This window comes from Megalops cyprinoides, chromosome 21, assembly GCF_013368585.1.
Source record: "Megalops cyprinoides isolate fMegCyp1 chromosome 21, fMegCyp1.pri, whole genome shotgun sequence".
Lineage (NCBI taxonomy): Eukaryota > Metazoa > Chordata > Actinopteri > Elopiformes > Megalopidae > Megalops > Megalops cyprinoides.
The window spans coordinates 19,072,760-19,088,222 of record NC_050603.1 but is presented as its reverse complement, the minus strand read 5'-3'; the positions used below and the strand labels follow the sequence as shown (position 1 = coordinate 19,088,222).

Sequence of the window (15,463 nt, the reverse complement as noted above, 5' to 3'; positions counted from 1 at the left end):
TGTCTTGTATGAATGCCCCTTTCCCAGCAGTTTGCTCACAACAAATACAAAATTCAAGCTACCGGCAATGGGCTGAAATCAATGGCCATCTATTCTGTGTGTGATGAGAAAGAAAAGGGCTGGAATAATACTCGTTGTTAAGCGCACCTGCTCGTGTTGTAAAAAGCGCTGCTCGAAGTGGCTCAGATATCAGTGAATAACAGCATTCATCTGGGGCATCGGATATGTTTGCAAGAGGGCGAACTCACAATGCAGACCTAGAGAGGAGAAAATGAAATGGGCAAGGACCTGACTGGAAAACACAGTGCTCTTTGCTGAAAAGTTGAGCTGCTCTCTTGCACCGTAGACTAACAAAAAAAAAAGCAATTAACGTTAAATAGTTTTAATTAAAAAGCAAATGTGTCACTGCGTGCCCCTCATTTTATGATTTTAATCAGAAGCCTGTCAGGAGATTACTCGTATTATAACCAGAAAATCCATCCTAAATCACAGCATAAGATGCATTCGAATAATGCAAAAGACGAAGAAAAGAGCAGGTATAAGACTAGATTGCTTATTTCTTTGTTTCATCCTTTTCAAATGGATGGGAAACAAGGGGTTGTTTTGCTACAGAGTTGTATTGGTCAGATCTTTCATGGTATATTTTCATTATTATTCTTTATCAGTTCTCCAAACTGGAAAAAAGTATTTTCGTGAGAATGTTAATAGCCTTCTTAAATCATACTAACACAGGTCAATACACTTAAAAAAAATACTGCACTTAAGTGGGCTGTAACATGTGACAGAATTGTCTTAAAAATTCAGGTAATTATAACTTTTCTGAGGTGGCACCACTAGAACCCCCTTCACCTCACACAGGTTTTCTTTAGAAATCTGTACAGTTTAACAAAAATGAGCAAATAACAGTCATTTACCGTAGAAAATTAGTTATAGCACCATTGCACTGAATAAAAGTGGTTTATTGTTTCAGTCAAAGGCTACTTCTGTTCTTGGTCAATTTTGTCTTTTTGTGTTATGTAATTTGTCTAGATTAATATAACTTCAGTTATATTTCATGTTGTTTTGGTGTATTGGGTAATATTTTATTAAATGTTCTTTTATAAAACTGACAAATCCAATATGAATTCAGTTTCAATGAGCAAGAGATTGGTTTCAGCAAATAAGTTCAGAGAAGAGATCTAAATAAAACAGGGGAAATAGCTGCAAAAAAACACAAATCTATAACAAATGAATGTCAAATCTTTCAATAATTTGCAGCAGTAGTGCCTTCAAGATCAGGTCATTATATTATATAGTATTTGTATCTTAAATCACACAAATTCATGTATCAAGAGACAAGACACGAGTGAGGCACATCTTGCAAAAACATTCTTAACAGTTCTAGAAATTTGCCACGGGTATATCTAATCAGGAACAGACAGTAGACAGGCAGTAACTAGACAAGTAAGGTTTTCAAGGCCAGTTGCTTGACTGTATGAATCAGGCATCATGCTACAACTGCCATATGTCACAGAATACACCATGCTGGGATCTCCATTAGGCAGAGATGCACCAAAAATAACTGCATCTCTGTTTCACTAAACATAAATAGGTAGGATTCTAGAAACACATAGGATTCATCATCCTGAAAGCTTCCTGAGATTAAAGTTTGAGGAAAATGCTTCAGGATTATTCTGGAATGAATTCATATTGACTCTACCTCTGGAGTAGGAGCTTCCAGTTCCAGTGCTGGTGTTAAAGAAGCTTGTAGGTTTCACCCTTCAGTCAGTGGTCAGTTGATGCTGGGTGCAGTTACTACAAGTAGACAAATAACAGATGATACAGAACAAGAACTCACCTGCCCTTTGGCCCTCAGGTGGTATCCTTGCCCATCTCTGCTCTGAAGGATGTGGACATGTTCCTCTGAGAGGGGGATGTGAACACCCAGCTCATCTCATGTACTGGGCATGCTCACTGCACTGACATGCTCGTTCCTGATATAGAGGGGACGCGGTTCCCCATGGAGCATTCAAGACAGAGCAAACTGCCTCTTAGAGCTGACATTTGTAGGTGGTGTTCATCAGAATTGACTGAAGGCAGCTTACAGGTCTCATAAGTGATGGCAGAAGCTCCCGCCTCTCCCGAGATGACACGGCTTAGAGGGATGACACAAAACACCTCAATTCCTTGAACCCAGCAAGGTATCATGCAGCAGTCAGAGTCTAAGCAAATGTAAGTGTAAGTTAGGAGAGCTTGCACAGCCTTCAACACCTACAACAGACAAGATATTGTGTTTGTATGTATACAATATGTTGCACCTTTTTGAACATTTTCAACAATTCAGTCATAACCTATTGTCCCTTCTTAAAAAAACAGTTTACCATATTGGATATATTCAGGCATTCGGTTATGAGCTGACTGGTAATGTACAAAGCAGAATACAATTAAGACATGCACACAGTTCAGCACGGTGACAATGCTGGGTGTTAAACGTGAGAACACGCCATTCTTCAAGGCCATTTTGAAAGGCCAGGCTTTTAAGAGGAATTTAAAGGCTGACAGGTAACATGAGCAGGTAGGGAATTACGCAGTGCAGATGCCACTGAGGCCATACCACAGGCCATATCGCTCTTAGTGCAGAGTGTAGCAGGAGCCAGAGGATTGGGGGTAGAGTAATGAATGAGCGGGCACTGAATGTGAGAGGCAGGGCCTAGAATTCAATTCTGGCCTTTATGGGGAGTCAGTAAAAGTTGAAAAGAACAGGTAATGTGATATTTTTTCGGAGGTGCAGGTGAGGAGTCTGGCAGAAACCGCATTCAGAGCAACATGTACCTGAAAAAGGAGATTGGCTAAAACTCCTGCCAACAGAGCATTGCAGTGTAAATCCTGCCAACAGAGCAAATGTGTAAACTAATTTCTCTGCACCTGAAAGAAAAATGCCCTGATACATATAATGTTGCAATACTATCTGCAATATTGTCTGCATGAATAAGATAATCAAGGCTGAAACTGTTGATAATTTAGCCAAAGAAAAGGATATACTTATCGAATAATAACAAAACTAACACAGGGCCCTGTGGAACACCTTGATATAAGCTGAACCACCGATATAAAGTCCCACAGATTCCGTAGATGATTCCATTTCATTCAATATGTCATAACTGTCTGTACTGAATGCTTCTCTCAGTACCTGGGCCACCATTAGCCATTAGGAAGTTATATTTTTACTTTACAGGAGCAATGGATATCTCACTTTACACAAGAGACATCTGCTGTCCCCAGGCAAACATACAGTATAAACATTCAGAGTGAAAGCTCTCAATACAATGTTTCAATAGAACATGCACAACACCCCCCCCCCCTCCCCCCAACCACACTGATGTGCCTTTTCCAGTTTTAAGATTGTTTAAATTGCTCTAATAAATGAATAACATACCCCCTACAAAGCCCACTGTTGGAAGAATACCTATTCCCATGTTAGAATTAGCGAAAACCACTTCTGTGCTGTACTTATTTTTATCAAATCATTAGAAAAAAATAAGGAGAAAAAAACATCTGTTAATTAATCTTGGCTGGTAGGTTATTGTTCCTGTTTTATCAATTATTTCCATTATTCTGCATACTGTTTTTTGCAACCGTGTAAGTTCTTCTGGCAAGAAATTTTATTGAAAAAAAATGCACCTCATTAATCATATGTTTATTTTTACCTAAATATAAACATGTCATGCCTCAAAAAAAATTTTTAAAATTGGTTTTGACAACTTAATGTGGTGAACCATTTTCTTCATTAGAACCAAAGGCCCTTCCACAGCATATTGAATGTAAACGAACCCCTTTTGGAAGGAACATGCAGTACATCTGTCAACCATGGCAACCTGTGGGAGTTTGTCAAAGTCCAAAGCTCGGTGCGTTTCTAGAATCTTCTTCGCTGCATCGCAGCTCTTCCACCTTGACAGTTTGTCAAGCCCGTGGAGTCCTGTGGGAGCCGGGAACCTCGATCGGGACCCAGGTTCGCCTGAAGTTTCAGGCGCGGCTCTCTTCTCCCGGTGCGGGAAACGGCAGCCGAAACGAGCCCTTTGGGGAGTCACCGGATCCCGCTGCTCAGACTGCGTCTGCCGTTTCCATGGGACCGCCGGAAAGGAGAATCGAGCCATTATGTGGCTGGCACAACAGTCCCACCGCGAGACACAAAGAGAACAGCGCTGGGGTGTCGCTGTTCAGGAAAACAGACATCCCTCTTCAAGCCCACCTTCACTACACTGAGCTATTGCAACAGATTGGTATTAAAAATACTGGACTATTCTGAGTTTATATAATACTGTAATTTAATGAATTCCCTCTGTGGAACAGATTAAACCTTTTTGTTTCAGTTGAGGCCAGAATATTCTTCAGCTGCAGTTTTTGATGTCCCATCTCATTGGAGACTTCAGTAACATATTCCTGCTGCTCCTATCACATTGCTATCACATGGTTGCCTATAGGCACAATCAGAGCTACAGCATTGAGGTTTTCTATTGCTGGTTTGCTTTGTAAGCATCTGTATCACTTGACTGCAGGCTCCTGCACAGTGGATGTCCTTATCTCTGGTAAGTGACGGCAGAGGAGGGAGCTCCCCCAAGCAAGTCTGGGGTGACTCATTCGTGACATCACACCTTGCGTCTGCTTTCTTATCGCTGCCGGCTCTCTCTGATTACTCTGTCACCATCATCAAACTAATTGCACAAAGGCAGCGCAAAGGTCTTCATCTTGCAACCCTGAACATTCATAATGAAAACCACCTACATGGGTTGTGGTAGACACACAGAGACTCCTCTTTCAAAGCACTCTGCAAAACAAAATGTCCAAACGAAAACAACTCTGACAGATTTTTTCCAACCACCCACAACACAGTGCCCTACATATTTATTCATACCCTTGACTAAATAACAATAGACAATATATAGTCCCATAAGCTTATACTGAACTTACAATAAGCAGCAAGCTATTTAAGCAGAAAAAAATTATCAAATATGAACTTTTTTCCTTTTCGGGCACATTATTTGTTCGTATTTATTCAGGAGGTTAGTCAGGAACAAATATGGAGGACATTGTATGTGTGTGTATAAATACCACAATGCCTAGCATCCAGCACATACAGGAAATACAGAAAAAAATCCTTGTTTTATGCCATGAAACCATCATTGTATTATTCATTGGCATCTGTTCAACATGACACAGCCGCTCATTTAAAATCACGGTGAATAGAAATGGATTCAAAAGGTAAGGTATTACAGATAATGAAAAAGTTCAAGCCGACATTGCCCTGCATGCACGATAAGTCTCACTGTTCAGGGTAATGTCAACACGAGCTGTGTCTAGTCTGTTCAACAGGAAATCCTTAGACACTGCAGAGCAACCACTGACTGAAGTATTTCCTTCCTGGTCATTAACCCAAACCTTTCAGTGTCGTTTCTCCAAAAGAGTTACTGAAGGTTGGCCAAACTCTGACAGACTGTTTGCACACAGCTGTACGAGTACAAAAACGATACCTCTGTATTTTTAGATTAATAATATCGTTTCACTATGTTTTGCACAGTGGCCAAATCTTGATTTTGCTAAAGACAGTTTGACCAAGTATATAAATGAACAGAAGGAAAAGCACACCTCTCAATTAATTTGAGCACAATTTAATATCTGGTATAACAGAATGAACTAGTCTTTTTTTAGATTTGTAGTCTTAGTTTCATTTGAGAGGCGCATCGGTGTGCCACAAGAGGAACGTTTTAAGGGAACGTTTCTGATCAAAGTTAACGATCAAAACAACTAAAGCAAATCCCATCAGATGAAAACCTCTTAAAACCACTGACGCAAATGATGTATCGGATGCTCTGATTAAGGAATGTTTACGCTCCACACATAATATGAAAGGGCAACAGAGGGTGAAAGCCTCACTTGCTGCTCACTGACTCGGGATCAGCAAGAAGTAATCTGAGATGCAATATTCTTCTTCTCCAAAAGGTTCAGCTACATTCATTGTATGTTATTGGATAAGACCACTTTGACATAAGACTGTAGGATATGTAAATACCATGACAGATTTTGTCCGAAAGCACTATGATTTTTTAAGATCTCATGAGTGGTATGAAAATGGATATTAACAACTGAAATTACCTGTCTATTTGGAGTAAAAAGGAATATGAATCCTAAAAGGAAAGGTAAATAAAGCTAAATGAAGTTTATTTTTGGCATGGTGATATACTGTATCAGGTAAGGGTTAGAGTTAGGGTCTGAGCATACTGTAAGTTGACAATCAACATCTAACAGTATATGTTTAATAACATTTTTCTGCATTGGTTTCCCTTCTCATAAAATCACTTGGAATGAGCAGAATGAAGCTTTTGTGCTCTAAAATTCTGTCGACTGATTAAAAAGCTGGTCCTCTTCCTCATCTCTAAAAACACCTTGTTTTGAGTGGAGACTGAGTGGGTATGTAGGCTGAGTCTGTGTTCGAAATGGGCCGTGTCAGCTTCCAACAACAACCAAGAGCCCACAGCAGCGGAACAAATCTGTATCATTCCTCCAGGCATAGGCGTGAATAGGTCAGGGTTTCCTCATCTCACCTCTCTGAGGCACCCTGCAATTCTCCAGGTGCTTGCGGTTTGCTTGGGTAATGTCAGTGGAGTAACACCCGGTCTGCAACTGGTGCCCACTTGACTGTGGTGCACTGTGGGACCTGTAGTGCAAAGAAGAGCCATTGGCTGCATTCAGGTGTATCAGACAACTCCATTTGTCTCACATCAGCGCTACTGCAAGAGTGCAGAGGTTGCCATGGTGAGACAAGCCTAATGTGCAACTGGTGTTTGCAAAACAGTGTTGCATGAAGGGGGAAACTGATAAAAAATTAAATAAATATTATACTTTGCTTATTAAATGATCCCAGTCTCATATGTGTCATGTTTCACAATTATGGTATGTCACAATTCTTAGTTCTTCGTGCTTTCTTTTTGTATATGATTAAAAACAACTGCCAACCAGTAAGCAAATAGGGAGGAAAAAAAAAACAAGCAATAACCTCATCCTCGCACTGAAAGGAACCCACTTCACCAAGTCTAAAGGTCCTGGAAGGAGAACAAATGAATTGTTTTTATACGGCACCTTTCACCCCTTTCAGTGATCTCTAAGGCACTTTACAATAAAAGGCAGTAACTCACTTCCACCACCACCAGTGTGTAGCGTTCACCTGGGTGACGCATAACAGCCATTTGGCACTAAAGCGCTCACCACCCATCAGCTGAGGTGGAGGGGCAGGGATTTTTGTTAGCCAATTAAAATGGGTCGTTGATTTGATGCCCAGGATACAGAGGGCTGTCCTGGGATATCGGCCAGGGCACCGTGGAGCCCTCTCAGGTGCGCTGCCTGAGAAATTAAACCGTTCTTGTCTGTCTAAACACAGCTGGTTGGCTCTGGCTATGAAATACAAAGCAGCAGAAAGAAAGCAGGGGCAGAGGAGGTCTGATGGGAAATGCCCGAAACAAATTAACAGATTTTGCTTGGAGGCTCCTGTCCGTGTTAAGGCTATGTGCAAATGCAACTCTCTGAAAGCATTAGAGCACTGCACAGACTTCATTTCTTCTTTATTCAGTTACATTCTAGTCCTGCACCTACAACCAACAAAAAGATGTGTGTGTGTGATTATTATGCTTAATGTCCAAATGAGACTGCACACTGTTAAGCACCTGTTGCCATTGCTAGCATACAAGCAGTAAAACCACAATGCTTATGGATGATAGAGGGATAGCATTTTAACACCACATTCAGTTAAATCATCTTCTGCCTGTCAGGTCACAGATCAATTAATTAAAGGAAACTAGCTGTATCCTAGCATTTAACTGGAGCAATAAGCTGACATATAAAGGAGGCCTCTTTATGATTTTAAGTAGTCATTATCTCTTACTGTGGCAGCTGGAATGACTTGTCTCTATCTGAAGACTGGCTTCCCAGCATCCTTCTGTTTGCCCATTCAGTGAAAGAGACCGAGCCTGGAGCTCCATCATAACATGATATCTACCTGGTCACAGTGCATTTCATTTAACTTGGAGAAAAGGCAAGCTGAAGATGCAGGCTTAAGTTTTTGGATGCCACACCGAATCATATTCACAAACTTAGAGGATACTCATTTCACATCTGGAGTTTCTAGATGAAATCTAACTGAAATGCAGTCTTTACTTAACTTTTTACTCATATAAATATAAAAAATAAATATTACCAAATGTTTTTTTTTTTTTCAGTTCAACAGACTTGTCCCATAGGGAAGACATATCAAAGAAATCAAATCATATCGCTTTTCAACACTGCTATGTATCACTTCTAATCTAGAGCAGTATGCACAGAAAGCAGTGATAGCATGTTCTTTTTATTATTTTTTGAAGGAAGGCAGAGCACATTACCTCTTTCTACTTTCATTTACTTCCACATGATCTCTTCCTACATCCTGTTATATCCATTTTTCACTTCTTGGACAAATAATCAATGAAAGAAGCTATTGAGTAGGTTTATTTACTCCCATATTTAAATCTGTTTTGTTTGCAGGTCAGAAGCAACCAGCATGTAAATATGATTTTAGCCCTAACTGAATAGATATGAATAAGCATTTAATGTAGTAATGCGATATATATACTTATGGCAACTTTTGATTTTAATATTCTACATTAATTAGCCAAACAGTAATTGATTTAATATCATTGTTAGACTAATACACAGATGGAATTTAGACACCATGGTTACAAGGGTTGCCAGAATTGCTGAGGCGGAAAAAAAAAAAAAAAAGATAAATTGTCAGCTATATCTTGATATCTTCTGGATTCGGTGGGATAATGGAATAGTTATTGGCAAATTTCAGCAATTTCATTTCTTTCCACAACCTTGCAGAATGAGAATTTGTATGCTTCCCCTCAAATAAAAAAAATAATAAACAAAACAATCTTCTGAGTAAACCATCAGGTCAGTCTGTCAGTGCAGCGACAAGCAGTTGCTGGAAATATATGTCTTTTCAATTTGCTGTTATGGAACTAAAACTGATTTTTAAGAGCACTGTGTTCTTCGGTACCATACCTTTCTGAAGTACTATGTTCAGGAGGTACTCAAACCCTAGCAACAGATCAGTTTGTCCTCAACAACAACATTCCCTGAGTCATAATTCTGGCAGCTGGTAAGGCACAGGCCTCACTTTGAAAGAAAATATTTTCAAAAGTATTACTTTTAAATACACATTGGTAGTTTAGAGTGGAAATGTTTCTTTGACATCATAATTGATAGGGCTTGGTAGGGTTTATTACCTGTAATTGATGTATCATCATAGAAGAAATCTGACCGAGGCTCAAGTTCAAATGTTGTAGTGGATACTCGATGTGATTACATGTATTCAGTTTCAGAAAACCCTAATACTATCTATTTCACCTCCATTTAAATCAACTTTGTGGTGTTGCAACCGTAGTGAATATGCATCAAAATGTGTCCAGTGTAGGCTATAAACAGTTTGTATTAAAGTTTTACATTCTTGCATTTCGCTGATAAAATACAAGAAATAAGTTGAAACAAATGATTTATTAGTAAGTGTGAGAGAAGCTGTGATGCTAGACAGTACAAAAAAGGAAATTGTGATGTAAAACGTAATAAAGGAGAAAAAAATACTGTAGGCCTGTAGGACACAAAGTACAAGGGTGAGATTTGGTAGTGCTTTACATGAAGTACCAAAAATGGCACCTTTGTACAGTAAATGCTACATAATGCCTTCATAACATAACTATTCCAATCTTTTGTCTGTTATCATAAGGTGCTATGAATATTTATAAATGCTTGCTTACAGCATTATAAGGCCAGTTACCAGCATTACGCATGACGTTCAGCGGTTCATTTAAGCAAAGTACAAAATTGCTTCTGTACAAATACAAACATTTACGCGCATCTGGGGTATGATTTGGTAAGAACGGTCCAGAAAGTTCGTTATTAAACATCACGTTGCACAACACTTCGATTCCATCAGTTGGCAAGGTGTTCGTTTCTGATTTCCTCCACGCAGTTGAGATGGTTCGCTAGCTCGTGGATCACGACAGCCCTTCCAATCTGATCATTTCGCCTCCTTTCCATGATCAAGTCCTCCAGACTCTGAAATTCCAGGACGTGGTTCTTTTTCTCAGACAGTTGTATTTTCAACCTGTAAGGCTGCTTTCCGATTCTTATCTCGCCCCCGATTTTGAACTCGCGCTTTCCAAATTTACACCAAGCGGCAAAACATTCCGAGTTTCTCCAACTCAGCTCCCGCTCTTTCACTCCGACTTGTTCCAGGGCACTCTGCACCACCACGTCAGGGTTCAGCGGTTTTAATTTATACAGATCGTTCACAATCCTACCCCTTCTACCTTGACTGGCATCGGTCAAAAAGCTGTTCTTTACCTCGGCTCTGTGCAGATGAACAACCTGAAAGTCTCCCACGTACACAGCCCAGTGGGGATATTGGCCGGTTGCCACGAACTCCACCAAGTCACCTGGCTTGCACTTATTCAACAGATTCTCGGGAGAATACGTACCCATGTCAACCGCCTTGGAGCTTTTCTCATAAATGCATTCGTCTCGTCTGAACACTGCGCACTCGATCTCGTTGCGCTTGTCGTAGTGCTGCTCCTCCTGGTTTTGGTCCTTGTCTATTCCCCCGTTATCATCGAGCTCGTCATCGTCGGTTGAGAAAATATAAGACACCCCGATGCGTGGACCGTCCTCCTCGGTGTCAAAGCCGTTCGGATCCGCGGTTGGAACTTCCTCGTAACTTAAATGAGTCAATTTTTCAACCTGATTCCCCATGCTTCTTCCCCAGTCGCCTTTTCAAATAAGACGAGAGCAAGGGGACGATACCCCACCTGTTAAAGACAGAAATAACAGAAAATGCAACACGTTGTACCAGGGTAAAACTAATTTCACTGTGCGTCAGGGTTCCAATCCATCTTCACGCACGGGTATTTACATATTTATAAAGTAGCAGGTATATCCAAGGAACACAACAGTCTGTACGCGTTACTGTACAACATAAGTCAGTGTTACAAGTGAAGCGTCGTATCCACTTTTAATAGCCTTCCTGGGTGATGCAGTTTTAGTATGTTCCAACCAGGTGCTATACTCCCAGTATATTTTCAGGAAATAGTTGAAGGTCTAGATAGCTCTTTGAACTCACCCACAATATCACATCGCTGAATCCGAATCGACGAGAGATCAGTAATGAGAAGAAAGGACTCTACTTCTGTCAAATCCTGGCTCCTTGTTTGTGTTACTCCAGGAGTCAGGTATGTTGTGCCTTGTACAATACACGAGCGGTCCTGCTGTGCAATTGCGGATCCCAAGGCAGATCTGAACGCAACTTACCACAGCAACAATTTCACACAGCTTGTCATTTAAAGACGCAGAGCACACTTTATTGCCCCACATGTTCGAGACTGGTCTCGTGGCGATCCTACCCTGTCAGGATGTACTGCACTGTGGAAAAAACATATTAAACATTATCGATTTCATCTGACAGATACCTGTGTCACTTCCACGTACACATTTGTTGCGGTACCACCTGCTAAATTAGATGCAGACAAGGCAAATCTGTATCATACGTCAAATTTGCAGATGTAATTAAACTCCTGGTCCCGTGGCACCATACGTCTATATTTACACGATTCCACTTTACTTATTTCAGAAAGAGATTTTGAGCTTAACTAAATGTAGCTAGCAGTCGCAGCACGTTATCATCCCCATTTCGGCTCTTCAACAGGACTTGTCTTAGGCTAGTAAAGCTTTATTGATAATGATGACTTCAAGTATGTTTTCGTGCTTTCTTCGAATCCACTTGTTTTGATGCCTTTTTGTATTGTAGCCTACCCATATGAAAATTGTTCACAGGTGCTTCATTTAGCATAATACGGTGTATATCTACATCAGTCAGATTTAAATTCAGCGAGTCAAGAGTGGTACTACGAGGAAATAAAACCGAGGGAAAGTATCTAGAAGGACTTCCCAAGCGCTTCGTTAATCAGCCTTTCAAGGGCCATTGGCTTGAGTGCTTGAGACTGTTCAGCTAAACATTTCCCCAGGGCTTCTTCCTCTGGGAACTCAAAATTGATTTCAAGATGCGGATAGACACACACGTTCAATGATACCTGTGAGGTGCCTTTTAATGTGTAGGCCTACATCCTGTAAAGCCCCGTCACTAATTGCGGCAGTGCTCTTTTATTACATAATTTATTTGTTTAGCAGATGCCTGAGCAGATTGCAATGCTCCCATTTTACATTTATACCGCATTTAGCGAAGAAATACAGGTTCCTTTATCCGGGACACAATAGCAGTACCTGCCCCATGCGGGAAATGAACCACTTTATTTTATGGTTGCAAGCCCAACTCTTTAACTACTATGTCAATCTACTATAAATGTAATCAGTTGTTACTGGATATTTTCAAGTCAGGAACAGGTAGTTATTTGATCTATTTTTATATCAGGTGATTGACAAGCGGTGACTAACCAATCAGAGGTCACGAAATATGAACACACATATGAAACGTCTTCCGAGTCATTTGGCATCAAGGCATTTGAACCCCTTTAACTAATTAGACTGTTGTGCGTCTAAATAAAAATAAATAAATAAATAAATGAAGAATAATATAATACTATAAAAATGTAGTCTCAGTACATTTCATTTTCCTGGTTTTGCATCTGCATCTGCGTTCTGATAAGACCTGAGTGCCAAGTAAGAAAAAGCTAACGCTGTCTGCCAGAGTTTCATAACACGTTAAGAGCAACATCCATTGCTCAGCCACCTGTTTGCGTGCTGTGACACCTCAGCCTCCAGCCTCCAGAAAATGCTCGTAATAGAATACACGTAAAAGCTTCAAGAGAGAAGCAGCATATAAATCATTGTGGGTTTCTGAAAGAGGAAACGACTCCTGGGAGAGAAAGCATCCTGGAAATGCATGTTAATCGAAACACCACACATTACATATTTCAATCAGCAAGTAAGAATCTACTGCATGTGAATTGCAAGCAAGCACATACAGCAGGACTGGGTTTGTGGCAGTTCAGCACACCGCGGTCCGTGTTGTATTGAGCTGCACTAGCACGTCTACGTGGCTGTATACAGCGCTCGGCGCTAAGTACATTGCCCAGAGGAGACTGCTTTCGTTTTTAATGACCTTCTGAAACTGTTGGCTCAGGTGTCACTCCGTGCATGCTGCTGCACCTTGGAGATTTGAAACGATCCTCCTGAGTCATGTCCTACCTAGGCATCACAGCTAGCGTCATCGTTCTCATCTGGAACAGGTCTGTATTAGTATCCGTTTCTCCAGTGGCAGCGGCACTCTCAACAATAGTAAAAATCAAAGGGTCATCCTCAGCAATAGCTCTCACGAATTCATCAGGCTCCATGAATGTCAAGCCTAGCCCAGAAAAAGCCAAGTCTGTCATAGATGGCTGCCAGTGATAACATATTGTTCAGGGTACTTTTTGATTCTTACCTATGCCCTTTAGCCACATCAGAATTCAAAGCAACTAATAGTGAGCCCCTCAGGACTTGTCTCTCTCTGTGGATTTCAGCAGTGAAACGCACTTCTCCCAGTATCTCTAGCATGCGTCTCTTTGTTACGCCGGGAAAGTCAACCCATGCAAAGCTGACAGCTAGGGAAGTAAAAAAAAAAGGGGGGGGGCTGAAATGGCCATCTCAAGATATGAGATTTTCTGCTGCAGGCGAGGATATAATGAAGGTCTCAGACTGCTGGAAGGTCCTACAGGACTACGCTTTGGCTGCGATGTGTGCAGGCAAAGGGGTATCAGCAGTCATCAGCTTCGCTATCAGGACACGAGGGGCCACTACCACCAGGACTCCACGGTCCAGTCACAGCAAACTGTCATGCACTCTCGCTCTCTCTCTCTCTCACACACACACACACACACACACACACACACACACACACACACACACACACACACACAGTAGAATCTCAAACTCTAGCCCTGGACACTCATAACGGACCTATTTTCTTTTCTGGGTTACCTTACACCTATTTGCTTGAAACCTCAAGATGAAACACACCTGTTCATCGTATATCAAACCCTCTGTGCCAGTTTCCTTTTGCATAATTACTTGTTCTGTGATAACTCAGGTGAAAGTGTAATGTTTTTTAGCTACATGTGGCTCAAATAGACCAAATATAACTTGAATCCTTTTAAAGACACAGAGTCCCTAAGTAAGGGGAAAAAAAGCTCTTCAGTGTTAGCTCCCAGGAGGGTCAAGCAGTCCTTTCAGTCCTCATTTCAAATTCTATGCATACTTGTGTGCTGCAGTGCAGTCCAAGAGGGCAAGTCAGGCCAAAGAGGGCAGTGCCACCTTGTGTGCTCTGAGCTACATCTGGTCACCCGATGGGGCGATCTTCAATGGACCATCAAAGGACAACACTTCAACAACAAGCCACTGCACCTTCAATCCCACGCTGCACTGGCAGTTAGAGATAATCTGGCTCGTTCCTGGGGATTCGCGTGGCCTGCCTGTGTCTCATCATCCTGACATTCCCCGCAATGGTGCAATGGAGGATCAGCTCAGCAGACAGCCAGTCGCAAATGAGCAGCACGGCTCAAAACTCTCTCAGGGTGAAGAACAAAAAGCAGGGCAGCCTGAATAGGAGGGGACACTCCTCAGCTAACCCACTTATCTATCAACTGACCAATCAGAACGCGAATCACCACAGCGAAGTCTGAATCGCAATTACCACCATGCCCTCCTCAGATGGCAGCGGAACACTCAGCAATCAGGAGAATAAATTCCACTTAACCACTGATATCATTACATCAGAGATGGCCCCCAGACCCCGTGCTGTTGGAAAGGGGAGAGGAAACAAACGGCAAACAAAACAACGCATTTAGTGTTGACCTTGCAGCGGTGCACCACTGTGCAGCCCGTGTAGGAGCCCTTCTGATTTCACACAGCGATCTCCGCGCGCTTCACCACGGAAAAAGTTCCGCAAAGGTAAACAAGGAACCACGACTTCAAAGAACTTTAAACACGGTGCATCACCACTCCTGAACCTGGCTTCTTTCACAGCTCGAGGGAATTATTAACAGGAGCCCTTGAACAGCAAGGTCTCCCAAGTGCTGCCGCAGGGCCGGTTTGTGAGTTCAAGAAAATATGTTGCCTCTGAGTCCGTGAGATTTCAAAACTTTCAGCTGTTGAATTGCAATTCATAATTTTCTGCATATCTAAGGAGCGACAAAAGGGAAGAAAACCCTTGAGAGCGACAGATTACGAGCATCAGGACTGTGTGAGGGCAAAACTAATTCATTTCCGAAATGAAGTGCCTCGTTGTCTGCGTTAGTTCATTTCTCTGCCTGCGTGTTGAATCCCCAAAGCACACGGTAGGCTTGCGGTTCGCAATACAAAGGAATGCCATTAGAATGCATCTCATTCCCGCTTCCCCCCTCCCACCGGG

The 15,463-nt window shown here is 41.6% G+C and overlaps 1 protein-coding gene across 1 annotated transcript; it reads right to left on the bottom strand.

Moving 5' to 3' along the window:
• Nucleotides 1-9,578: 9,578 nt before the first annotated feature.
• lratd2a (LRAT domain containing 2a) lies at nt 9,579-11,334 on the bottom strand. Its single transcript, XM_036515972.1, has 2 exons — nt 11,183-11,334; nt 9,579-10,871 (listed from the first exon to the last, which is right to left on the bottom strand). The coding sequence occupies exon 2, from the start codon at nt 10,813-10,815 to the stop codon at nt 9,997-9,999; it is 819 nt and encodes a 272-aa protein (XP_036371865.1). The 5' UTR covers nt 10,816-10,871; nt 11,183-11,334; the 3' UTR covers nt 9,579-9,996.
• Nucleotides 11,335-15,463: the final 4,129 nt, after the last annotated feature.

What these genes read in the sequence shown, in the direction of transcription:
- lratd2a (XM_036515972.1), bottom strand. Translation starts at nt 10,815, where the DNA reads ATGGGGAATCAGGTTGAAAAATTGACTCATTTAAGTTACGAGGAAGTT.